Consider the following 27,160-nt stretch of genomic DNA (forward strand, 5'->3'; position numbering starts at 1 on the left):
TAAATATTTTAGAGCAGCAGAATTGCCTCTCACTTTAGGTGAAAATCTTACCATCCACAAAACAGAACCCGAACCATTTACCTGAAGAAAAGAAAAGAATGTTGAGATGTAACCTAAAATTCATTCTGTGGATAATGATGTGAATAGGTTACAAAACAATGTTGTGGAAAAAGAAAAATGTCTTCACGTTTTTTAGTAAGAAGGCTAAGTTTTCAAAAATCAAAAACCTAAGTCTCACCTGTATCAAATATCAAGCCATTATTTATGTGGTAAAGTGTCAGTCAGTATAAATAGAAAACTGCATATTGATTGTCTGCTGGAAGGGCAGACCCTATGCAAAATTCATGACCCTCATCACCCTCAATAAAAAGCACTTGAAACAAATATGATTCCTAACCTTTTTATTTGTACAAAATTTCATTTTAAATGATGTATATTTTTACTTACACCAAAGTCTATGCATTTGAATCAAGTCTGTTCTGGTCATCAAGTCTGGATTTTTTTGTGCAAAAAAACAAAAAAAAAAAACAAAACAAAAAAAACCAAACGTGATGTGAAATATTACTACCATTTAACATAATGGTTTTCTATTTTATTATGCTTTAAAATATAATATATTTCTGTGATCAAAGCTGAATTCTTAGCAGCATTACTCAAGTCTTCAGTGCCACATGATTTCTCAGAAATCATTCTAATATGATGATTTATTATCAATGTTGGAAACAGTTGTCCTGCTTAAGATTTATTTTATTTTGATGATTAATAAGTTGTTTAAAAAAATTTTAAATATTTTATAACAATACAAATCTTTACTGTCATTTTATAAAAGTACCACATCCTTTTTTGTTTGTTTGTTTTTACCTGTATTTTTGATTAAATAAATGTAGGCTTTATGAGAATAAGAGACTTTATGGGGTGGCATTTTAGCCGACTATGTTTGGAAAAAAAAGGTATTTCTGAAAAAAACATTCTCCCCATCTACAGGCCCTATGGTTCTCAAGTCTGCTCCAGAGATCCCGTCGGATCTCAAGTCTGCTCCAGAGGTCTCGTTTGACCATGAATCTGCACCAGTGCCCCCCGAGTTGATAGTGCTGGCTGCAGATTCTCCTAAAGGGGCCGCAATTACCACCATCGAGACTCCGGCTCTTGCTGCAGAGCATCTGGAGGTGGCAGCATTAACTGCGGTTTCCCCAGTGGCTGTGATGGCCCCCGCAATTTCCCCGGAGGTGGCGGCTGAGGCCGCGGAGCCTCACAAAACGGGATGTCTACCCCAGCTCCTTGCATGGTGGTAGCGCCCAATCACCCTCACCCAGCCAGAGTACCCATGCCTGGTCCTGAACCGGCCACAGAGGTCGTTCATGAACTCTCACCCTGTCCTGTCCCGGCCAAGTTCGGACTCTCTGCTTTCCCCGTCACAGCCATGAGGGCCGCCAATGAACTCTCTGCTTTTCTCTTTATTCTGTCTGCCTCCTCTGTCCCTGCTCTCCCCAAGTCCCAGTCCATGACGCGGGTTCCTGCTCTGCCCTGGAGGGTCTCGGCGCCTCCTGCTCTGCCTCCGGCTCCGCCATGGAGGGCTCCTGCACCTCCTGCTCCGCCCCGAAAGGCTTCTGCCCTGCCAGTTCTGCCTCAGTCTCCTAGCCCTCCCACCGCTCCCCTGGACTGTTGTTCTTTTGGAGCGTCTGGAAGCCGCTCTTTGGGGGGGGGGCTATGTTACGAATCTGGTCGGTGACCTGCGGTCCGCTCACCGCCAGATGTCGCTCTTGCTTAATCAGTACACACAGACTGTTGCTCTACACCCCAGACTACATCTCCCAGTTTCCATTGCGCTGATTGCGTCAGCACCTGTGACCAATCAGCAGCGCTATAAAAGCCCCGGTCTTTCCCCTTGCAAGGTACGGAGTATTGTTGTTGTGATTTCCATTGTTCCTAGTTCCTAGTTCCCTGTGTTTTGTATTCTCGCCTGGCTTCCCCGTTTAGACTGTCTCACCACCTGCCCATTGGACTATTGCTCGTTTCTCGGATTAATCTCTACGTCTTGCCTTTGACATACCTGTTTGCTGTTGTTTTGGCCCTGCCTGTTTTTTGACTATGTCTCTGTCTTGTCCTCTTAATAAAAGCTTGCAATTGGATCCGCTCGCCTCTCACCTCTCACTCAACGTTACAGTTTGGATTACACTTGGAAAACACATCTTTTTGGCTGATGTCCAAAGTAATTTTATGTAAATATTCATGTTTATGTGTCAGCATTTGTAGTTATTAAAGGTTTAGCAATTTGTTTCATTGAGAAAAGTTAGATTATTTCACTTTGCTGAATGTAGTGTTTCCAATACATTCCAATAATCACGCAATCTGGGTTAATGCAAAATCACTTATTTTAGATAGAGATTGATATATATAGAGAGATTATATAGAGATTGATATGAACATATTTTTGTTGTTGAATGGTCGTTTGATCTCAAATTACCTAATGTAAGAGCCTGCAATAACGCATATTCAAATTAAAAATAATTAGGTCTGACGAGAAAGACTGGGCATGGCATTGGTTTCATACAGATTACTTTAACACAGGATATTTGTTTTCGAGAGGCTAAAAAAGTAGACATGTCAAGCTTTCTATAGGTGTCCCAGTTAGAAAATTTCCTTTGGCCCGGATCTGGCCGTAATCTACAGATAAAGTGTGGCCCAGATTAGTATTTGTTCGCCAGCCCAAAATTGGCCCATTTAAATTATTTTTTGTATTTCAAGTCAAATGCTGTATGCCCAGGAGGTAAGTATAGCCTAGTAAATGGTGTTTGTGTGAATGTCCACAAAACTTGAAGACTTTATATTAGCAGTAGGAAAGACAATTTTAAAGATAAAAAAATAATTCATGAGATAATCATGAATAATTTGTTGCCATTGTGTGAATAATATGTAATAAGTAAAATGTAAATATAGTTTGAAAATGTATTTGAAAATGTAACAACTTGATTATATAATCCAGATTACATGTATTTGGTTACCCCACACTGTTGAGCATTTAGATTTTTAGTGTAATCCTGCAAGTCCACCTTTCAGGTTGTACTACTGATAATAATTATTACATTTCTCTTCACTGTGCTGTCAGGCAGAATCCCCTGACTGAAAGGGCTTCAGATAAAGACATTGAAATTACCTTAATAAAGTGGCTGTACCTGTCTCGAGACCGAGATGGTGGGAGGAAAGAGAGAATGAATAAACAGCAGTGCGTTGCTGACCCCCATTAGACAGTTTGCAGCATTACTAACACCAACACACTTTCAAGCAACTCTTCTCTTCTCAACATTTTTCTTCTCAACAGTCAAGTTTTTTTGTCCCTTTAATGTATTTTTTTTTCATGCTAAATGTATATCTGTTGAATATTCTTAAAAACTCAAATTTGTCCATTTCATAATTTTTAGTTTGAATATTAATTGTGTTTGTTTTATATTCTTAAAAACTGATTCCAACTCAAATTGTAATGTTAAATTTTTTGTTATTGAGTGTGTGATTTACACTCTAGTGGGGGCACTACTCTCATTTACTCTCTTTGGGGGCAGCCGTGACCTAATGGTTAGGGAGTTGGTCTTGTAACCGAAAGGTTGTGGGTTCAAGTGAATAACCAGCACTCTCTCCACCCTCCACCACAAATGAGGTGAGTACTGTGTGTGTGCAGTTGGATGGGTTAAATGCAGAGCACAAATTCCGAGTATGGGTCACCATACTTGGCCACATGTCACACCTGTTCCTTTCCTTAGTTAATACAAATTTTACATATACAGTCAGCCGCATGTGGGCCACATTAGGGCAGTGAGGTCTTAACAGAGCTCAGCCTTACTAAAATGAATCATGATGTATTACTTGGCTCATGATAGGTGGAGTTATGGCTCTGGTTTGGTTCAGTTCTGGCTAAAAACATGGGACAATTTTGGGCCGGCAAACAAAAACTAATCTGGGCCACACTTTAGCTGTAGGTTTGGGCCAGATCCGGGCCAAAGGAAATTTGCCAACTGGGGACCGGCACTAAGTTTGTGTAGATGCAGAGTTGCGGCTGTGTAATATCATTGCACCTGCTGCACCTATGGTACGGCAGCAAAATTCCTTGATTATCACGGCGAAATGAGAGCACAGCTCCTAGCCATATCAACCTAGAAAATCGCAACTTTTCATGTTTCGTCCATCTTTGTACACAGTAAATTTTGCAGTGTTAAAATAACTCTCTAAGAGTTAAATTTACACTGGACCCGAGTGTATTTGGTCCTACTCAAAATTGGTGATAAAATGACTCTCACCATAGTTGTCACGCTTGACGTCGTGTGCGGGAACAGATACGCAGGAGAGCGGAGATCCAAACAATGCACTTTTAATAAACAATCCAAAGGAACAGACTCAGGGAAACAACGGGAACCAGCAACCAACGACGAGCAAAACAAACTGAAGACAATATAATCACCGACCAGACCGTGTGGAACAAACAAACCTTATATACACAGAAACAGGGGAGTGGTACCAAACGAGATAACGAGGGGAAGTACAAATATGGGAAAGACTAAACCAAATGAAACAAAACCTCAGGGGGGGAAACAAGGACTAAACCAAATATCATAAACCAAAAGGGGGGAAAACGGAACAAACCAAAAAAACACTAGAAACAGGAGGGAAAAACACTAGGAAAAACAAGACCAAACGGAACACAATCCTGACATTAGTGTTGAATTTTCAGAGTAAAATTAACTCTTTCTGGAGTAAATATTTAACACCGCCCTACACTGAATAGTGTTACTATAATTTAACACTAAAGGAAATTAACTCTGAGTGGTGTTACCACAATTTAACACTAAGGAAAATTATCACTAATTAGTGTTAATATTTCACTTTTGTAGAGTTTATAAACATTTTTATTGGTAAAATATTCCCACTCATTAAGTACAATTTTAAAACGTATTTGATATTGCAGTAGGCTAAAATGCTAATCAGATAACTCCAGCATGCATCAATATTTCACTCTGTGGTAACTACACATTGAATACATGGAATAGAACAGAACAAACAACTTCAATGTACCACTTAAAACATTTATTAAAACACTACCATGGCATCTGAAAAAACATCACATCTGCATAAAATGACAATAGGGCACCATATACAGCACATGTTATGTCACATTTCACTTGAAAATCAAATAGTTTGAAATAAAATCCCATTAACATTCACCTTTAAAAAAAAAAGTTTGGATGAAGTCTGACTGTAAATGCATGGTACTGGTCATCAAAACAGAGTGTTTCAATCGGTGTTTTCATCTTTCACAGCAATAGTCTTGATCTTACGAAACACTGGCATCTCACTTGCTACTTCTATACAGATAATAAAGTCAGTGTGATACTCTGTGCCGTGATGTTTGATCAATAGACAAGTTCTGATATCTCCACTCCTAATTTGGAAACCATGTCCATGCCACCTTTAAGTCCACTGAGTTCCACCATCTAGCCAGTCAATCTGTACTGGCTAAAAGATTCCCAGATGTTGTGGACACCTCTCCAACAGTGCCAATCTAAACAAATGTTTTGCGCAATACCTTCTGCCTTGCATGGAATGGCATGCCGATCAAGAACAATGAAGTACTGGTGAACTCAATTCTTCTGAGGTCCCATAGCCAGGAGGTAGGGCTAAACAATAGCTGTGATTTCTCGAAGATGCTCCTCCATGTTTGTTCCACTCTGAGAAAACCAAACAAATTGAAGAGAACTGTCACTGATATGTTAAATGTAAAACTGAAAAATAAATAGAAGTAACAATTAAACAAACCTTCTTGAAGACAACAAGGTGTTTTCTGCTTAAGAGGCAGACACTTTTCCTGGTCTTTTCCGGCCTTGGGCAGAAGGTGGGATCAGATGTAAAAGTATTATTATAGAAGAGAGGTCGCTGTCCCAAGCTGTTTAAACACATATATTATGTTAGTAAAATGTAATCAATAATGCAAATTGGAAGTGAAATAATAAAGAACATTAAAACAAATTTATTGCACTCGTAAATTCCTTAGATAATTTGTTCAGTAATATTTCTAATTAATACTTCAAATTTATCTTACCAAAATGAACACCCTCTTCTGAGTCACCAGTAGAAGACTCAGCTGCTAGCAGTAGTTCTTTCAAATCACTGGTGCTTGGAAGCTTTTCCACTGCTGAATCATTGTTTTCTTGAATGCAGTGGTCCACTTCTCCAGTAGCTTGCCTGTCACTTCTTCTCCAAACACCAGAACAAAGTCTTGCTCAATCTAAGAAGAGGCAGAGCAGGGTGACCCAAATGATTTTTTCTAAGTACCAGACAAATCATTATGGAGATAAACCCATGTAAGCATTGAATAAGCTTGTATTTAGACATCAGTACATTTTATTGTATTGTTAAATTGTTAAAAGTATGATTATAAACACTTTACCAAGCCTTTAATGTCTTTGAATTGTGGAAAGACTGTCAATATATCACTTGACTGCATGGAGTCAAGAACCATATTGTGGTGATTGCTTCCTTGCATTCATCCTCACTCAAGATTGTCTCTGGATTAAACTCTGACTGCTGTCTTACAGTTGGTCCACCAGACCCCGCTTCAGCAGACGTTCCTTGTCCTGATGAACAACAAAACATTTTAAAAGCTTCAACACTGCTTAAAGAATTATAAATGAAATAATGAAATGAATGTAATTATAAATGAAGTTAATCCTTATAAAAAGGCAGCTTGGTAACAGAACTCTTGTGAAAGATGGCAGAATGAGCTATATAAAAAACAAAAAAGGTAGATTTCAGAATTTCATTGTGTACCTTCAAATGACGCATGTCGTTCTTTATCTAAGCTTTCGCCATCATAATAATGTTCGGTGGAGAAAAATACAGATAAAAAGTCTTTAAATTTATCAACAAAATACAACAGCTGTATTTTAGCAGCATTTAAACACAGAATTAGAATTTAAAGCTGAAATTTACGTAGCCATTTTTGGAAAATGGGTCACTGAGGTAAAGGGAACAAAGCCACAATTCCTCTGGCATATATATATATATATATATTTTTTTTTTTTTTTTTTTTTTTTACTTTTTCCCCTCAAAATGTAAAAGTACTAAAAATTTGATACCCACCTTTTTAGCTTTGTTGTCTAGCCTCATTCCTTAACTGGAGGAGTTTTCTTCAATAATGAGTGTATCTTGTGAGTCACTGGAGTCAATGGACAGGGACTGATTTGACTGATGAAAGGCTCGTGAAGAGGCAGAATCCAAGTCTGGTTGCAGATACATTTTTATAGGGAATTATTATTATTAATTAGTAGCATTACATTTCTAAAAAAAAATAATAATAATGTAATAAACACAAACCTGCACCATGTTTTATGGTAAAAACTCCAACAGACTTGCATAGTCACCTCAGTATTTGTGATTTTCGTTATTTCCTAATATACAGCGTTTAAACACCATCACTCCAGTTTGAAGTTCAAACACTTACCTATACTAGCACAACATGTACTGCTATAATCATGTCAGCTAATTAACATGTGTCTAACAACAATAACGCAAAACCATAATACCGAGAACTTTAAGAAAGGTTTGATAAACAATTTAGCTGGTGTTTCGTTATTTCGTTTGAAAGGATTGAACCACTGCTAAGCCCATAGGCCCATCAATGTGACTTAAAAAAAAAAAAACGGTGGCGATACATGTTGTCACAGAATTTGTTAAATGTTGTTGGACACACGTAATCTGTGAGCTGAACAGCTGCAAAGATATAGTTATATATATAAAACATATTATATTATCATCATATTTGCTCGGACTGTATCTGACGTCGTAATACATGCTCATCACACAAAGCCTACATCAGCAACGATATTACATGAACTGCACGTTAAACATTGACAAACATCCACATCCTAAGCTGGAACATCAAACTTTCGACTATCCAACACATAAAAATGCTGATGCCCTATTGTGACGTCCCAAGTAGCCAGCGGAATCGGGCCGGTTGCGGCTGAGTGTCGGCTCACTCGGCTATGTGGTTCGCCAGAAGTGAACCAGCTCTGGCCCAGTAACGGTTGCCAGATTTGGCTAGGTTTTGGATCAGTGGATCTGGCCCGATTCTGGTTGAGAAACGGCACATTTAGCCACATTCAGCCCGAATGTGGGCCACAAGTGTTAATCCCAAAAATGTCAAAATGAAAGTTTTCACTCCGTGTGTTAATATTTGGTCCCCACAATGGACATTAAACCTGTACAGGCACACACAATTTAATTAATTAGGCTCAATTACAATTTTTTACAAAATGTTATTTGACATATTTTTTCAAAAGTTTGTATTACTATTTTAAGTTATATTTCTATTCATTTTTAGGCTGACCTCAAATGGACTTCGCTTATCATTTGAAAATGTTCCCTTCATCTAAATTATATGACATTTTCTGACTGTGTGATTGTTCTACACCCCTAAAACAGAATGGTATCTTGATCTAAAAAATGCTTTCACCAGGTCTCCCCTTTATAATACTATTTTCAGGCTTAATAATCATAATGTGGCATAATTTAAAAACTGATACCTCAACTTTTGCCAAAATATAATTTCAAATATTGATAATAGTCATTTTATTTCCAAATAAAATCCAAAAACAAAATTTAATGAGTAGGATGAGCCAATAAGTGATCCTCTGCTGCCATCTTCTGGTTATGAAATCCGTGAGTGAAAACAACATTATTATTAAGTGTTAAGTTATAATAATAATAATAATAATAATAATAATAATAATAATAATAATAATATAATTCAAGGTATACTGACTTAAATTTACATGTCAGATGATAAAAAATAAATTAACAAAATAGATATAAATATAACTTTGACTATTTTACACCTCACGTGCGAAGCCCGCGAAAGAACCAGAGGCAAAAGACAAAGACCGATATAAGCTGCGGTCCGCTCACATCACGCGCACAGCCGGACTCCCTTTGACAGAGAGGACATGGCTTGACGGAAGAGCTCTCCTCAGGTAAAGTATTTTTGTGTATGTAAGTGTCAAATTGACGGACTGTCATTTAAATGTACCATATCTAAGCCTACTGTTCACATAGACGAGTTTTTCCGTCTTTATTTTCTATAGGCCGCTCTTCAGCACCGCTGACTAACTGTTACCGTTAATACCGTTATCTGTATGACGTCATTTGCGCAGATCTGCTAGGATTGAGAAAACCTCACATTCGTGTCGGTCAAGGTAACGTTAGTTAATAAAAAATATATTCATTTTACACTTATCAACAATAATATTTTTACACTTAAGTTGTGTTGTCTCACAGATTTGAGAGAGCGCGCGACACTGACGCACACTGAACGCGCGCGCGCGCTCTCTCTCTCTACGTGTGTGAGCGAGCGAGAGACAGAAAGACTCACAAGCCAATGTAGCCTATCCTTATCCTAATAATAATAATAATAATAATAATAATAATAATAATAGAAAATAAATAAATAAAAGATTGAGGGGCGGAGCTTAACAGAGTAAAGTTAACAACGCAAATTTTAACTTCGATCATTTTCACCAACACTAGGGAGTATCTTTTACTATTTGTTGTTGGGTTAACTCTATAAGAGTAAAAATAGAATAACACTGCTTGATTAACTGCTGATTTTACTGTGTACACGATGTAACTACAGAACAGTCAAGTTTTAAATAGGAAAAATATCAAAACTCTTTGGTCATTTTTGAGCGAGATGCTAACGGTCTAATCAGATTAACCCTTTTCCCGCGTGATCATTCTTGGCTGGTCCCTGGAGCGTACGATCACACCGGTGTGGTTCGAACGTTCAGCGCGTCACGTGATCAACTGCTGAATTTAAATCTGCTTTGGCGCTTCGGCTGGCTCAGAGCCAGATCGGACGCGCTGAGCGCTTGTCATATCATTGCAACTATTCAGTGTTTTCAATCATATAATGGTTATTTTAGGTTCCAGACATTTAAATACACATAAGTCCTAGTAAAACGATGCATTTATAGTTTGCAAAATGAACGCAGATGTCTATGGAAACGGCAATAATAATCCTTACAAATGTTATCTGACGACATGCTTTATTGATATCATATACACATAAACATTAGTCGACTCACGCAGCGTCCATCCACGAGCCAATCAGCGCTCCGCGTGTCAGCGCTCCCGCACACTGCTCTGCTAGAAAAGCGGACGGATGTGCGTAGTACTGTAAGCAATCTGTTCTAACGGTGTGTGCGTGCTTATGAAGTAAGTAGCAATCTGTTAATTCATTGTTCTGTATTATGCTTATGAACGTTTGACTGCTCAGAGTGTGTTCAAGTTAAATGTTAGTGTGTCTATTTACATACTAGATTACTCACATTTATTTATGTTTATCTAATATGTATATCGCTCATTTCTAAGAAGATTAATGTGCTAGACTGAGCGACTTCGGTGTCTAATTTAGTGATTTCTGTCAGTTTTCCTGTACTGTATTAATCATTGTATAATTAGTATATATTAATTGTGGAAGTTACTGTGATTATATTTATTGTGACTATTGTTATTTGTTATGCTTACATATTATATCTTTATTTTGTAGAAAAACCACACACATGCAAAGGAGTTGAAAGTTGAGTTGTGAGTGAGTTGTGGTGACAATAAATGGGCAATTTCCACATAGCTATTCATCTCTGGTAAAAGTCTCTAACCAGACACTTTAAAGAGGATCTGTTATCATATGGCAAATTCACATAAAAGAAAGAAGAACTACCAGTAGCCACTCATTTTTACATGTTCATTTACTGTTGTTCTCTGATTACTGCCAAGGTAGTCTGACAGTTCATCCACTTTCCTTATCTGTGGAGACATGTAACACCAAGACTTGTCTATAAAGGCATAACAGTCACACTCTTGAATTCCAGAAATCATCTGTTGCTTCTGTTATTGTGCCAAAGTGAAACTTGAATGTTTGATTAGTTCAGTGTGTTCTAAGGGTTTAATATAATATTTACAACCAGCTGTCTAGTACTTGTTTCCTCAATCTGCATTTGTCATTTCAACACACTAACTTCCACCAGGCTTGGAGCTGGTGCAACACATCCTTAAAAGCATATTTCTTAAGCTTATAAAACAAGTATTAATCCTGCAAGGAAAAAAGGAATGCTGTGACTTTTTTGACCAAATGTGTGTGTGTTTATATGAGACTCACCAGCTGCACATGCTCAGTGCAGTCCTGAGAGGCCTTGCGTGTAAACCACATTCCGATTCACTCAAGATACAAGATCTGCTGTAAGATCTGAGAATTTTCCAAATCAGCTCATCCATTCAAACGGATCACTTCAACCTGCTAGACAAGCCATGGATTTTGAGAACGGCAAAGAAGGATGTAATAATTCCCAACAGAATTGCAATAACAAATGCCAATGTCATTGTCATACAATAACCCAAAGTCCAAATCCTAGTGAAAGGACTGATGAGAAGATGTCTGAGACACCTGAAAGGCCTTTGGGAGATTGTGGCCCCTGTCATTGTGGCTACTGCTTTTTTGTCCCCTGTCACTGTGGCCCTTGTGATTGTGACTGCGGTGATGGTGGCACTGGCGATGGTGGCGCCGTTGATGGTGGTTTATGTGATTGTGGCCCCTGTGACTGCGGCCCCTGTGATTGCGGCTCCTGTGATTGTGGGTCCTGTGACTGTGGCCCCTGTGACTGCGGCTCCTGTGATTGTGGCTCCTGTGACTGTGGCCCCTGTGACTGTGGCCCCTGTGACTGTGGCCCCTGTGATTGCGGCTCCTGTGATTGTGGCTCCTGTATTATTCAGTGAATGCTTGCAGAAAGCTGACAGGTGAGAAACACATTTGTCTTTTTAAATGTGCTCTGAACATTGATTAATACTTCCACAATATTAATAAATCTTAATGTTAATTTCAACATTTACTAACACATATTTAAATCAAAAATTGTGCTAGCACTGTAAAGACTAAGATGTATTCGAAATCCATTTATTTCCTGTTAAGTACATTACAAATACATTTACATTTTTATGTAGTTAAAAATACTCTGCAATTGTACTTTCGGTATACTAAACTGGTATACTTGTATTGGAACATTTAGTGCTTAATGCACTTTAATTCTGTGGAAGTAATGCTGAAGTCCAACTAAGGATATACTGAAGTATATTTGATTGGGGTAAAATGGAAGTATACTTACAAGTATCAGGTTTTTTTTTTGTTGTTGTTGTTGTTTTTTTTTTTTTTTTTTTTTGTAATTTATAGAAAAGACATTGCCTTTTTCAAACCCTTTTTTTTTTTTTTTTTTGTTCTTAAGTAATTCATCTGTACAGAGTAGATGGATTTGTGGAGACAGAGCAGCACTCCGGACAGTTCCAGCTCCACTGAGGAACATCATCAACACCAAGACAACAGTGATCTACTGTGATCTACAGTAAACATCAGGACATCTTTAGTGCCATTATGGATGATAAACATCATAAAGTATACTAAATATATATATCAAATATTATCTGTATCATATAAACGCAGTTCCAGCCAAAAGATCAAAGTAAACTAAATAACAGATCAGGTTTCCTTTCTTTCTTTTTTTCAGTGCTCTGAATATCTGTATTTTTAAGGAAATTTTTAAGGTTTCATTAATAGGAAAAATTGTTACATTTTACCATATTTTCTCCATAAAAGACAATTATTTCTCAACCCTGAGATGATTTTTGGATTTTTTGTTACATTATATTTTTTTTCTACATCAAAATCATGACAATTGCCTTTATTTTGAGGGGGGGATATTTTTTCAGTAACACACATAATCAGTTAAACAATTTGATGTGAATTGTGATGAAATTGTGAATGAAGTGAATGTATGCATTGTCAATGTAAAATTATTGTAAAGTTATACTGCATTGTCTCTGTAAAAAACAAAACAAAAAAAAACATATTTTTATTTTTACAGTGTTGCTTCCTTTAAGCTAAGAGTCAGATTAACTAAATTAAACCCAAATAATATAGTGAAAGTGAATGTTATATTTTCATTTGGTCATGTGTTTTTTGTTTTTGTTTTTTCTTAATTTCAGTATATATTAAGCAATATGTTTATTACTGGCTTCAAATTAAATGTGTTCACAGTATTACTAAATTGCCACCTCTGCTGCCAGTATTTTACTGTTATATTTGAGCATGTTATTGCAGTATATAATCAACTCTTCTGTTTCTGTTGAAGTCTAAACTTCAGTTGATGGTCTTTGACTGTTATTTCTGTTATTTTTGTAAATGATTGGCACCCTGTGCTGCCATTCATTGAATCATTTTTAACACTCTTTATAAAGTGTACATGCTGTTAACAAGCAGAATCAGTGAAGGAAAGAGGAGCAACAAGAACAGAAAAAAAAAAAAGAAACAAGAATTTAGATGTTTGATTATGCTAATTTCCCTAAATGTCTTGATCATTATAGCAAATAAGAAAGTCAACAGTTGTTTCTCGATCATCTAGGACAGAGGTTCTCAACCTTTTGGAACTAAAGCCCCCCAAACCTCCCCTATCAAGTGGCACGCCCCCCCCCCACCCCCTCCAACACCCCCGACAGACAGAGTATTTGTTTTATTTCGTTAATTAATCATTTCAAGCTTTCTATAGATATATGTATCATGTCTGTGAGGTATGCATTTGCTGAGTTTCGGTTCATTTTTGTGAAGCGCTCCTGTTGAGGCAACAGAAAGCGCATCATGTTTGTTTTCTTTATTTAATAAAAGCACCTTTTGCAACGTTTTGTTGATGCTGTGAATGCACACAAATAAAAGTTGACCCTTAACAGTTGCGAAAGATGTATTATGAGCAAAAATGACGGAATATTTTAAATTGTTTCCACTGAAAAAACAATGCAAGTCATCGCGCTGGCGCCTCAATGTCCTGCAATGCGCCTTTAGCTTCCACTCTCCGCACAAATTTGGGTTTGCGTCTAATAGCGCACATTTCTCTAAGTTTAACGTTGCAACTAACATTGTTTTATACTTGAACTCTTTTGGGCCTATATCTATAGATTTTATTTTAAACAAGTCGTGATGATTTGAGAAGGCAAAATTGATCAAACAGTCCTTACTTTAAAAAACAAAAACTTTAGGCTATATAATGAACAAAAATGCTCCAAACGTTTTTCTAAATTAACAAAATAATGAAACGAAATAAAATCACTTTACCATTACATACAAAACTGAACTATTTCAATAGTTGAAAGAGTAGTATAAGCTGTTTTGGGAGAAGGGGGGAAAAGACGGGCTCGGGCCGATAATTCTGATAAGCTGTCGGACAAGTGTCGGGCTAGGAAATATATATGAGGCCCGTGCAGGGCTCTAATGAACATTTATCCGAATACTTTAATTATTATTCAATGTTTGCAACACAGAAATGTAACCTATACCGTGTATCCTGGTCATGAAGCTTGTTCAAACAAAGCTTAACTTACATGAGCAGAGCTCTCTCTGAATCAGCGGTTGCGCGAAAGCAGGTTTAAATATTCCGATGTGATTGCAATTTCAAAGGTTTTATAGGCATGGCAAAATCATCATCATAGCAGTAAGATTGCGTGTGTTTGAATCGAGATCGCGACCTTTCAATGAATAATCTATAGCCTATGTATTTTTCTACGTCAAAAGTTACCCGCGCCCAGGCCCGGGCGGGCCCCCGGTTCCGCGATCCATGATTTGCGCCCCCCTTCCGATACCTCCGCGCCCCCCCAGTGGGGCGCGCCCCCCCTGTTGAGAACCACTGATCTAGGATAATCACATCCTTAACAAATGGTGACCAACAGTAGAATGGGAATGGGTGTTGGACCCTGTGAACCATTTCACAATAGGGTGTCAGAACTTCAGTGTACTGAACTTTACAGACCACAGTGACAGAAGCAACTTCATTTACATTAAAGGTAGCAACTGTAAGTGTATTAAATGATTGAGTTTAGGATGTTTGGGGTTCATTTCGGCTCCATTGAATCCAAAGTACTACATGTATATTGTCACCGCTTTGCTGCAATAAAAATCTTCACCAAGATCTACCATGACCTCATCACTATTTTTTAAATTGGTGAGCCAGCCAGGAGGCATTTCCAAAAAAAATACAATAAAATAAAACATACAAAAAAAAAAAAAAAAAAAAAAAAGGAAATATATATATATATATATATATATATATATATATATATATATATATATATATATATATATATATACATATATATGAAGAGTTCAGATGCAAAACCAGCTAAAAGCCATCTTGGTCAAAAATGAGATAATGATACTGAGTGAATGCTCTCGACCCATATTATACGTCAATCAAATACTTTTTCTTCAAACTCGCTAAAATAGCAGCCTCAGCCCAATCAGAAGTACCGGTACTTACATAGAAGCCTATACATCTGAACCTGATAAAAATGCAATTTTTAAAGAAAGATGTCTAATGGATTTAGCTGGTTTTGCATCTGAACTCTTCATATATACACATTTTCACCAGCTAAAAATGGTTTTAATCGGTTATTTCTATCTTTTGCTGTAGTGTGTCTTTAGGAAATATCAGAAATTTCAGTTTACATTTTTTTTTTACTTTTATCTGTTTGCATCACAAGGAGTTTGTCAAAAAAAAAAAGAAGAAGTACATAAGTACATAAGTGATATACATAAGTGAAAATATAAACATGAACATATATTCATAATTATAAAAATGCTGCGGTCAACATTTTACGGTAAACGCAGTAGGCAGTATGATAAGCACAAGTAATGCTACAGTAGGCAGTATGATAATAATTGTAGCATTACCAACGCATCTGCCTTACTATTCTAGTTACCATGACTTAAAATTGATTATATAAAAACTATGAGGCAATATTGATTGGGTTATTAACTGTAATAATATGGTTTCATTGAATAACTGTTACATAGGCTAATTTAAAATAAACAATTGAGGTACTTTACATTTCATTTCAAAACCCTGAAATGGGTGCCAAAAGCTTGACAATTGCTGTTGTTACACTTACAGGACGATCAAATCCTTATTTATTATTGACCAAACATTTGACTAATTTACTTAATCTTGCATACAAACGCTACAGCCTCTATAATTTGTTCAGCAAAAACATGTGGACAAAGGTCCGGCTCCACGGTGGGGCCAGGGTGGGCCTGGCTCACCCAATCAGAAGCTTGGCCCACCCTTGCCCCGCACTAGATAGCCTAACAGCCAATCACAAATTGGAGCGATATTCAGTTTGCTAGATTTTAATCTGTGTTGTTTTGTCAGTCACGTCTGCTTACCCTTTTTTCCTATTTTATCAATGATCGATTTAAAAGCGCACACTGGAGTACAGCGCACAAATAAAATCACGTAATTTTGTAATTATGTTGCGTTATGGTCCGAATTATCCTGCGATCACGTTGATACAGATGCTCTCAGTTTAGAATTGTAGTATGTTTTCCAACTGAACTAAATGATTTTTATTTCTATAAAAATGCTAAACGTCAGTGAAGGCGGTGCAGCGGTGGTCAGGTAATGTAGTCAGTGTATGACCATACATTATGTAACACCAACTACACCAGGTGAAAAAAAAGTACAGTTCCATAATGTATAGTGCTCTATTTTCACACACTAATTTTGTACCTAATATACTAAAAATTACCCTTTAGTAAGATAATCTTAAGAACATCTATAGTGTGGCACTATACACTAAAATGTGCTTATATCATAATATCTGTGTATTAAAATAATGTATGTATTTACCCCCCATTTATTCTTTTGTTTGTTTGTTTGTTTTTTTTACTTCCAATATTTGAGGGAGGGGGCACAACAATACAATTTGCTTAGGGCACCCATTTGCCCAGCAGCGGCCCTTATCACAATTATACAGTCTATGATCACAACAACAACGTTTGTCAGGCATCTACATTTGTCAGCTGATGAGATTACAAAGATAAAATTAAAGCTGCAAGCAGCGATGAAAGGGCCCTCGCACCCGGGCTCACCGCCGATCGGTGGCGAATGGTGGGCACTATGCTTTTCACATAGTAAATTTACGAGGAATATTTCAAAGTCACTAATATGTGCCAAACTTCCTGCTGCCAGCTGGTGGCGCTATGTCTGTAACTGAATATTGGCATGTAGATGTGTTCAGGCCAGCACTTTTGTCAAACATATGAAGTTTGGTGCAGATTGAACATGGCATGCCTGAGCTAGTGTAAGACATGACATATCTTGCTGCCAACAGGTGGCGCTATGATTGTAACTGAATATTGGTCTTTAGATGTCTTCAGGTCAGGACTCTTACCAAACATGTGAAGTTTGATGCAGATCAGACATTGCATGTTTAAGTTAGTGTAAAAAAGACATTTCCTGTTGCCAACAGGTGGCGCTATGATAATAATTGAATATTGGCCTCTAGATGTGTTCAGACCAGGACTCTTATCGAACGTGTGAAGTTTGGGGCAGATCGGACATTTTATGGCCGAGTTACAACATCTTGTATTTCCATGGCGAAACATCGAAATTTGTCAGGCCGCCACGGACACGCCCTCTAATGAAAACTCAAGATCTTCACAATTTAACATGGCAAAGGCCTTGAGAGTAGACTGACCAAATTTGGTGTTGTTCTGAATAAATCTCTAGGAGGAGTCCATTACAGAATAAAACATGTCACTTCCTGTTGCCAGTAGGTGGCGCTATGACTTAAACTGAATATGACTATGGCCATGTGTTCAGGACCGGACTCTTATCAAACATGTGAAGTTTGGGGCAGATCAGACATTGTATGGCTGAGTTATAACAACTTCCTTTTTCATGGCGAATCATCGAAATTTGACAGGCCGCCACGGACACGCCCTCCAACGAAAACTCTAGATCTTCGCAATTTAACGTCACAAAGGGCTTTAGATTAGACTGACCAAATTTGGTGTTGATCAGAATAAATCTCTAGGAGGAGTTCGTTTTAATACGACGTCTGGAAATGGCAAAAATGACACAAAATTTGCTGAGAAAATGAAAAATACCTGACTTCCTGTTGGGTTTCGGATTTTCCTCCAAGAGACTTTTTTGTGGGTATTGGTGTGTTACATGTGCTTACCAATTTTCATACATGTACGTGAAATGTAGCGGGAGGGGCACTTCATAGAATGTATAATAATAATAATAATAAACGGAACAATTCTAATAGGGTCCTCACACCATCGGTGCTCGGGCCCTAATAATAAACGGAGCAATTCCAATAGGGTCCTCACACCATCGGTGCTCGGGCCCTAATAATAATAATAATAATAAACGAAGCAATTCCAAGTGGGTCCTCGCACCACCGGTGCTCGGGCCCTAACAAGTGTATGAAATGTGAATATGAAATGTGGAGTTATCTGCTTTTGCTATAAAACTTTATATATATATATATAATTTATATATATGTGCTATTAAACTTATATAAAAAAAAAATATATATATATATATATTTTTTGCAAATAAGCTCTTCATATGTAGATCCCGACATGCAGGCCCATCAAATTGCCATTGTTTTATGGGAGGCTTTCCATAGACATAATGATTTTTACACTATATATTCTACCCCCTGTTCTATCTTATAATAAATAAATAACACAAACCATAACAACAAACATGGTTTATTATGATTTATAAGCCCTACAATGCCAGAATGTTCATGTTTTACACTATTTGAGGGGGCATTTGGACCCCACAGAGTAGGCAAACTACGTACACACAAACAAACAAGTCAAGCTGTTGAGTAAAAAGGAAATGATTCTCAGTATTACGTTGAGCTTAACTTTGACTCCTCTTACTATTGCTGCAGTATATGCATCACTTCGCTAGATGGCAGCATCGCATCACAGTGGACTCATGAAAAACACTTTCTTACCCTTTGTTTTTGCTTGACAGCAAGTCAAAAAGCAAATAGCATAGCAAACCTGCAGAAACAAACGCAAGACATAAATGGTGCTTTATAAATATTTTAGAGCAGCAGAATTGCCTCTCACTTTAGGTGAAAATCTTACCATCCACAAAACAGAACCCGAACCATTTACCTGAAGAAAAGAAAAGAATGTTGAGATGTAACCTAAAATTCATTCTGTGGATAATGATGTGAATAGGTTACAAAACAATGTTGTGGAAAAAAATATATATATATTCCAAAATTAAAAACCTAAGTCTCACCGGTATCAAATATCAAGCCATTATTTATGTGGTAAAGTGTCAGTCAGTATAAATAGAAAACTGCATATTGATTGTCTGCTGGAAGGGCAGACCCTATGCAAAATTCATGACCCTTATCACCCTCAATAAAAAGCACTTGAAACAAATATGATTCCTAACCTTTTTATTTGTACAACATTTCATTTTAAATTTGATGTATATTTTTATTTACACCAAAGTCTATGCATTTGAATCAAGTCTGTTCTGGTCATCAAGTCTGGATTTTTTTTTGTGCAAAAAAAAAAAAACATGATGTGAAATATTATTACAGTTTAACATAATGGTTTTCTATTTTATTATGCTTTAAAATATAATATATTTCTGTGATCAAAGCTGAATTCTCAGCAGCATTACTCACGTCTTCAGTGCCACATGATTTCTCAGAAATCATTCTAATATGATGATTTATTATCAATGTTGGAAACAGTTGTCCTGCTTAATATTTACTTTATTTTGATGATTAATAAGTTGTTTAAAAAAAAGAAATATTTTATAACAATACAAGTCTTTACTGTCATTTTATAAAAGTACCACATCCTTTTTTGATTGTTTGTTTTTACCTGTATTTTTGATTAAATAAATGTAGGCTTTATAAGAATAAGAGACTTTATGGGGTGGCGTTTTAGCCGACTATGTTCTCTCTGTGGAGTGACGAGTCTGTTTACTTTAGCCACATTTAGCCACATTTAGCCACTAAACTTGCTGACTAGCACATTATTAGATCGGGAGGCGCATTCCCTTCACAAACAAATGTAATCCACTGCATCTTCAGCGGCTCAGATGTAGGGAGTAAATAATGACCACTACATTCATTATTACATCCAGCAACACAACCTGTAAAGTACTGATTTTGCATACTAGCAAATCTGTCCATATCTTAAGTTAAAATAATAAAATGTGTTAAAATAATGTGTGCTCTTATCATTTTATGGACCAAATACCGCATACTTCACCCCAATCAGGAACTGTATGTATGTGCCCTCATCTGGTTTCAATGCAATTAACTTAACCTTGCATCGCTACATATACACACTTGTTAAACTATGACAGGTGAGTTACTGCAAAAAAAAAAAAAAAAGACAGGCATTGCAACAGTGTACAGTGATGAAACTATGGTGCCATAAGCTTTCTACTTAAACTATTTTCATAGGTTTTTAACATCATATTATCACCTTGGAAAATACCTTAAAGGAAAATGCCACTTCCAAAACAACAATTCACAAATAATTTACTCACCCTCTTGACATTCAAGATGTTCATATCTTTCTGTCTTCAGTCATGAAGAAATTATGGGTTTTGAGAAAAACATTTAAGGATTTTTCTCTATATAATGGACTTCATTGGTCCCCCGATTTTGAACTTCCAAAATGTAGTTTAAATGCAGCTTCAAAGGGCTCTAAATGATCCCAGCTGAGGAAGAAGGGTCTTTTCTAGCGAAAGTAAAATTTGTATACTTTTTAAGTACAAAAGCTTGTGTAGCGCAGGCTCTGGGATGCGTGTCCATGACTTTACAACTTCATTGTCTGTGTACTCCGGCTCAAAAAGGTAGAGTATGGTGAAAAACTCCATCTCAGCATTTGAATTATTTGTGCTTTCTTAGTCTTTGCGCATTTGCTTTGTAAACACTGGGTCTGTACTTTCGCATGAGCCAGAGCATGTGCTACATGAGCTTTTGTGCTTAAAAAGTTCTTCCTTGGCTGTGATCGTTTAGAGCCCTTTGAAGCTGCATTTAAACTACATCTTGGAAGTTCAAAATCAGGGCACCAGTGAAGTCCATTTTATCAAGAAAAATCCTGAAATGTTTTCCTCAAAAACCATAATTTCTTCATGACTGAAGACAGAAAGACGTGAACATCTTGGATGATAAGTAAAGTGTCTGAGTAATTTTTTTGTTAATTGTTGTTCTGAAAGTGGAGTTCTCCTTTAATTTGAAACACTATAGGGACCAGAAATGTAAAGCATCGTTCCAGTCGGGTGAGACTTCAGTAGTTTGGTTTGAAGTTGTCTGACATAATGTCTCTGATTCAAAAGCACTCCATGAAAGTGAATGTTTGACACAAAAATGAAAACATCCACAAAAACACTGGACATGTTTGCAGAACCTGATTTTACCAAGTAAAACATGTTCCTGGATCAACATCTTTGTTGACCCTGCAACAACATTGTGATTAACCAATCAGATTTAAAAAAAAAAAAAAAAAAAGTTTATATTTTTTGTGAAGTTTAGGCTGTATTAAAATGTTGTTCCAGGGTCAACAAAACAATATATGTTATACAGGGATATACACATCTAACTCAGCAAAATCAGGATGTGTGGGCACGTTTACCCCTCCATGTTTACAAACTTAACACAGGGAGGCCCAAAAGTTTAGATGTCATTTCTATTTAATGTTACAGAATTTACCAGTATTTTGAAAGTGATATGTGAATGATGACAGCTTCTCTGTCATCAAGTGAGGTCATCACATCATTTCTTCAGAATTAAAACAGGTTTCTGCCGATAATGGCATTTCCAGTGGCACTTTTCCCTGATCTAGTTTTTTTCCCAGCAGAACCAGCCTGATCTGGTCTTTCCTCTTATGAGCCAGATGAACCTGGATCTCCTGCTGAAAACTCTCCTGAAACTACAACAGAAAGATCAAATCACAATAAAATGGGCTCTACAGACCTTTCTTAGGATCAGTGTAAAATGCTAGTGATTTGCACTTGGTAAACAAACTGCCATTTGTTTGCATTTTTAAATTAATTTACAACAAAACAACTTACAATTGACAAGACTGGCTTTGCTGTCACTCCTCTTCATTTGTTTCATGATAAATTTCCCTCCGTTCTCCAACATCTTTCCTTCAATCTTATGCAGCAGTTCTTGTATCTGATTATCTGATGTAATCCTGTTATTGAAACAGTGAAACTTTCCTCCACATTCAGTCACCAGTCGCTGGAGATCCACATGATCTTTGTGTTTTAGATGTTCAGCAATGGTTTGATCCAGTTCATGTTCATATGTAAACAGGATCATAATGTATTTCTGAACTTCAGGACCAAATAAACACTTGATATAATCCAGGATCTCTTCCTCATTCTGCACAGGTTGTTCTAGAGGTATGGTGAGCAAAACTGAACTGAGACCTGCTGAACATCGAGAAACCAGCTGCTCTTTCATCATCTCCTGCTGCTCTTTATTCAGATCTGGATTGAGTAGATCTGGACAATCAATCACATACACCTGTATATCTCCAATCTGTGTTTGACCCTCACACACTTCAGACTCATGCTTTTTAAACTTGTTTTCTCTCAGTATGGTGTTTCCTGATGAGCTTCTGCCAGAGTCATTTCTGCCCATCAGAAGAATCCGGATCGTTGGATCACCTGGACTGGAGCTGATCGCTGACATCTCTGAAATAAAAATATTGAAGAAGGCATCAGGTCAGGCCAAGAGCAAGATAAGAATAATTTTGGCTGTGTTTCACAAACAAACTTATATTTCTCACTATAAGTGAGTAAATGAGTCTTAGTTCAGGACTGTGAACTGTATTTCCACTGATATAAATTGTGGAACAAACACTAAAAACTACAGAAATCTCTGGAGTTACGTTTTACATTCACATCTTGTTGCAATTTTATCAAAATATTACTCAGAATATTTTAAAACAAGGATTTTGAAATGATGTGCATAAAGAGGGAGATTTCTGTGGCAACTCTTTATTGCTTGTCACACTTACATTAAATAATACAGATACAGTAGATAATGAATTAATCTCAGTGTTCTTCCTGCTGAACTTTGATGATTACATTTCACTACACACACACAGGTTTGTTTTTGTGAATTCTGGGGACTTTCCAGAGACTTCTATTGTTTTTATACTGTACAAACCATATTTCCTATTCCCCTACACCAACCCTACACCTAAACCTGATATATCACAAAAACACACACAAACTGTAAATCAATACACTTCAAGTAAACATCAAGTTTTTTTTTTTTGTTTGTTTGTTTTTGTTTTGTTTGTTTGTTTGTTTTTTGTTTTTTGTAATCTTTATTGATAGACTATTGCTATGAATTTGCTGATGATTTTCTAAATCATGAAATACGTAGGTTTCCTAATGTCTTTTCAGAAACCTTTCAAAGTGTCTTTTCAAAGAAACAAGGTAGATAAAAAGCACAAGAACTCAGAGCATTTCAAAATGAAATCAGTGCATTTTGATTTATTTTTAAAATACAATGTGAGGCTATGAAGATATTCCATACCTGTAGCTGAGGAAGAGTCTTCTGCCATCTTTACTAACTCTGGAGAAAACAGATAAAATATACAACTTTAACAAATTAAACTTCTCAGGTAATCCCACAGAAGTTGTTTTCAGCTTGCTTTCACTTTTGATTTTTAGTGGTGAAATGCTCCTCCTCCTTTTAGTTTCTTCCTGTTACTTGTGTTTCAGTTCATCCACAACAAAATCACGTGAACCAGTCACAACAACACCAACATCAAGACTTCAGTATCACTGACAGAAAGTAAATGTGCCTCACTCCCTACATAGACAACTGCCTTTAATGTTCCCTGTAGGCAGCTGAAGTTTTTAAAATTGAACTCCTGGCTCATTAAAGGGTTATTTCACCCATGATTTACTCACCCTCAAGCATCCTAGGTGTATATGACATTATTCTTTCAGACTAATACAATCAGAGTTAAGCACATTACCAATCGGATGACGTTGGATGTGGGACGTAGCATAAGCACCAATCAGAATATGCTAGTCCTTTCAAGAACCAAGGTTTGTTTACAGGAGGACAGTAAGAAAAATTTCCTTTGTTTAGTTCACACTTCTGCATTTGTTACTTGTCAAAAAACCAAATGAAAAAAAAAATAGCTGAAGATTGAAGTCATAATTATGAGAATAAAGTTGAGGGTTTTTTTTTTTTTTTTCCAAAAGTAGACGAGAGTACACTGTAAAAAAAAATCCCGTAAAAAAATGGTAAAATTCCGGCAGCTGGGGTGCCGGAAAACCGTAAAATAACAGGCACATTAAATAACAGTATTTTTCCGTAATTCAAAAAACAGTTTTTTTCTGTAATTTTACACAAGATTTTCTGTATTTTCTTGAGCTTTTAATATTCAATATGGAACTTTACTTAAATATTGAGGAAAGTTACATAAAAAAACATGAAATTATCCATTTTGAACACTGCTTTAATTCAAATAATCAGCCATAAAACAGTGTTTTAATAATTTATTCATCTGCAAGAGTATAACATCTCAAATGCAAGAATATTAATATAGCATAACTGCAATTTACTTATATTCTTTGTTTAAAACTACAACAATATAATAACAGCAACAATATTCAAATATACAAATTACTCCAAAAGTTAAAATTTCTGCAACAACACAATTTATAACTGCAACAGTATAAAATTATTTAAAAAAAAATCAAAGCTGCAGCAATATACAATAAAAGGAATTTTTCAAATCTGTAAAAATGTAACAATTTGATAAACAAATCCGAACGACCTGGGAACAGATTAATTCATCTTGACAACATCTTGCTAATCAATGAAAGAACCTTCGGACTGACTGTTGTTAGCTTTCTTGATGTGGTCTTCTCCACTTTTGATCCCTTCTCAGGGTTCATCTTAAAGGCATCTGTTCAATGAAAAAAACTTTAGTAATAAAACATAGACTGTAACATATGCTCCAAATATAGAAATAATAAAAGCAGAGTAATTAGAATTTGCATAGGGCATGCTTGTGGAGGATATTTGCTATAAAGACATGTATGTGAGAGGATGTTATGTGTGAGACAGACATATTGTAAGAGAGTGTGTTATGTGAATGTGTGTGAGGATGCGTGTGTGTGAGAGTGTGAGTATGTGAGGGTGTGTGTGTGTGTGTGTGTGTTTGAGAGAGTGTGAGTATGTGAGGATGCGTGTGTGTGAGTATATGAGTATGTGTATGAGATTGTGAGTATGTGAGGATATGTGTGAGTATATGAGTATGCATGTCTGAGAGTGTGAGTATATGAGTATGCGTGTGTGAGATTGTGAGTATGTGAGGATGCGTGTATGAGATTGTGAGTATGTGAGGATATGTGTGAGTATATGAGTATGCGTGTGTGAGAGTGTGAGTATATGAGTATGCGTGTATGAGATTGTGAGTATGTGAAGATATGTGAGTATATGAGTGAGTTTATGAGTATGCATGTGTGAGAGTGTGAGTATATGAAGATATGTGAGTATATGAGTATGCGTGTATGAGATTGTGAGTATGTGAAGATATGTGAGTATATGAGTATGCGTGTGTGAGATTGTGAATATGTGAGGATGCATGTGTGTGAGTATATGAGTATGCATGTGTGAGAGTGTGAGTATATGAGTATGCGTGTGTGAGATTGTGAGTATGTGAGGATGCGTGTGTGTGAGTATATGAGTATGCGTGTTTGAGAGTGTGAGTATATGAGTATGCGTGTGTGAGATTGTGAGTATGTGAGGATGCGTGTGTGTGAGTATACGAGTATGCGTGTTTGAGAGTGTGAGTATATGAGTATGCGTGTATGAGATTGTGAGTATGTGAGGATATGTGAGTATATGAGTATGCGTGTGTGAGATTGTGATTATGTGAGGATGCATGTGTGTGAGTATATGAGTATGCGTGTATGAGATTGTGAGTATGTGAGGATATGTGAGTATATGAGTATGCGTGTGTGAGATTGTGAGTATGTGAGGATATGTGTGAGTATGTGAGTATGCATGTGTGAGAGTGTGAGTATGTGAGTATGCATGTGTGTGATTGTGAGTATGTGAGGGTGTGTGTGTGTGTTTGAGAGAGTGTGAGTATGTGAGGATGCGTGTGTGACAGTGAGTATGTGAGGATGCATGTGTGAGGGGGTGTGTATGAGAGTGAGTCTGTGTGTGTTGTTATTTTTTTTTTACCTTTGCACAAACTCTAGCGTTGCTCCTTGGTCTCCTGGGTATGAAATGTTGAAGCAGTAGTACGAGGCAAACATCAGCCAGGGTTCCTGCAGGATTTTTAAACTAAAATTTAAGACTTTTTAAGACCTTTTTTAAGACCTGCACAAATAAAATTAATACCATATGAGCAGGGTAAGGCAATGTCTATGGTTAAATATTAAACTGTAAAATGACTGTAAACTACTGTAAAAACTGATTTACAGTTCAGATTTTTCACAAAAACAAAAGGTTTATAAAGTGATACATTTCAGAGAGTCAAAAGTATTACTTATATTAATTGAAATAATTATTATCAATAAATTATTATATCAATTTAAAAAACATACAAATACATGTTAGTGTTTAGATTTTTATGATGAATTTTCTTCTTAATGATTCACCAGTTCACATTTACAGCTCTGCATGTTTGCAGGGTAAAAATATGGGTCGCTTTTCGCTTTGGTCTGAACAAAAACAACCCCAATACTATGTTCCTGCAAAACTTTTCTGGGAAAACCATTTCTGGGACCCTATTTTTTGGGACAGTGCCATCTAGCAATTCCATTCCAACAAAGAAATATCAAACAGACGCAAAGACTAGATCCATTGAAACTATTTTTTTTTTAAATCTTTCCATCTTATTTTTAATGTAAAAGCTGACATAAAGTTGAGTGCTCAAGGGGGTGTCTGCAATCGCCATTTAGCCCATTAAACTGTCCAAAACAGTTCATTGTGCTGCTGGATGTTGTAAATTAGTATTTGTATTCAAATTATTTTACATTTATTGAAGTACTAATAAACACACTAATTTGTATGGCAATTGTTTTACTGTTTACTTCACTTTGTTAAGTGGGTCACACGTCAGACATGAAGCGCAGCGGCTAATGAACTGAAGTCTAGAATATATTGAAATAAATTAGGTTAAATATTTCAAGAGGGTTACCCAGGGGTAAGTTTAGGATTAGGAGTTGGCTAGGACAATAATTAAGTG

The 27,160-nt window shown here is 36.6% G+C and overlaps 1 protein-coding gene across 2 annotated transcripts; it reads right to left on the reverse strand.

Moving 5' to 3' along the window:
• Window positions 1-23,604, reverse strand: LOC127162891 (GTPase IMAP family member 9). 2 transcript variants are annotated; one of them, XM_051105809.1, is made up of 4 exons: window positions 23,476-23,604; window positions 21,993-22,622; window positions 21,631-21,850; window positions 1-81 (listed from the first exon to the last, which is right to left on the reverse strand). In XM_051105809.1, exons 1-3 carry the CDS (start codon window positions 23,501-23,503, stop codon window positions 21,804-21,806), a joined length of 705 nt encoding a protein of 234 aa, XP_050961766.1. In that variant the 5' UTR covers window positions 23,504-23,604; the 3' UTR covers window positions 1-81; window positions 21,631-21,803. The 2 variants fall into 2 exon arrangements, with proteins under 2 accessions (XP_050961766.1, XP_050961765.1); XM_051105808.1 differs by lacking the exon at window positions 1-81 and adding an exon at window positions 18,977-19,057.
• Window positions 23,605-27,160: the final 3,556 nt, after the last annotated feature.

This window comes from Labeo rohita, chromosome 3, assembly GCF_022985175.1.
Source record: "Labeo rohita strain BAU-BD-2019 chromosome 3, IGBB_LRoh.1.0, whole genome shotgun sequence".
Taxonomy (NCBI): domain Eukaryota; kingdom Metazoa; phylum Chordata; class Actinopteri; order Cypriniformes; family Cyprinidae; genus Labeo; species Labeo rohita.

Coding starts and splice junctions, on each gene's coding strand:
- LOC127162891 (XM_051105809.1), bottom strand. CDS start 23,503: ATGGCAGAAGACTCTTCCTCAGCTACAG. Junction 22,623..23,475: donor AGACTCTTCCTCAGCTACAG/GTATGGAATATC, acceptor TTTTTATTTCAG/AGATGTCAGCGATCAGCTCC. Junction 21,851..21,992: donor CAAAGCCAGTCTTGTCAATT/GTAAGTTGTTTT, acceptor TTTCTGTTGTAG/TTTCAGGAGAGTTTTCAGCA.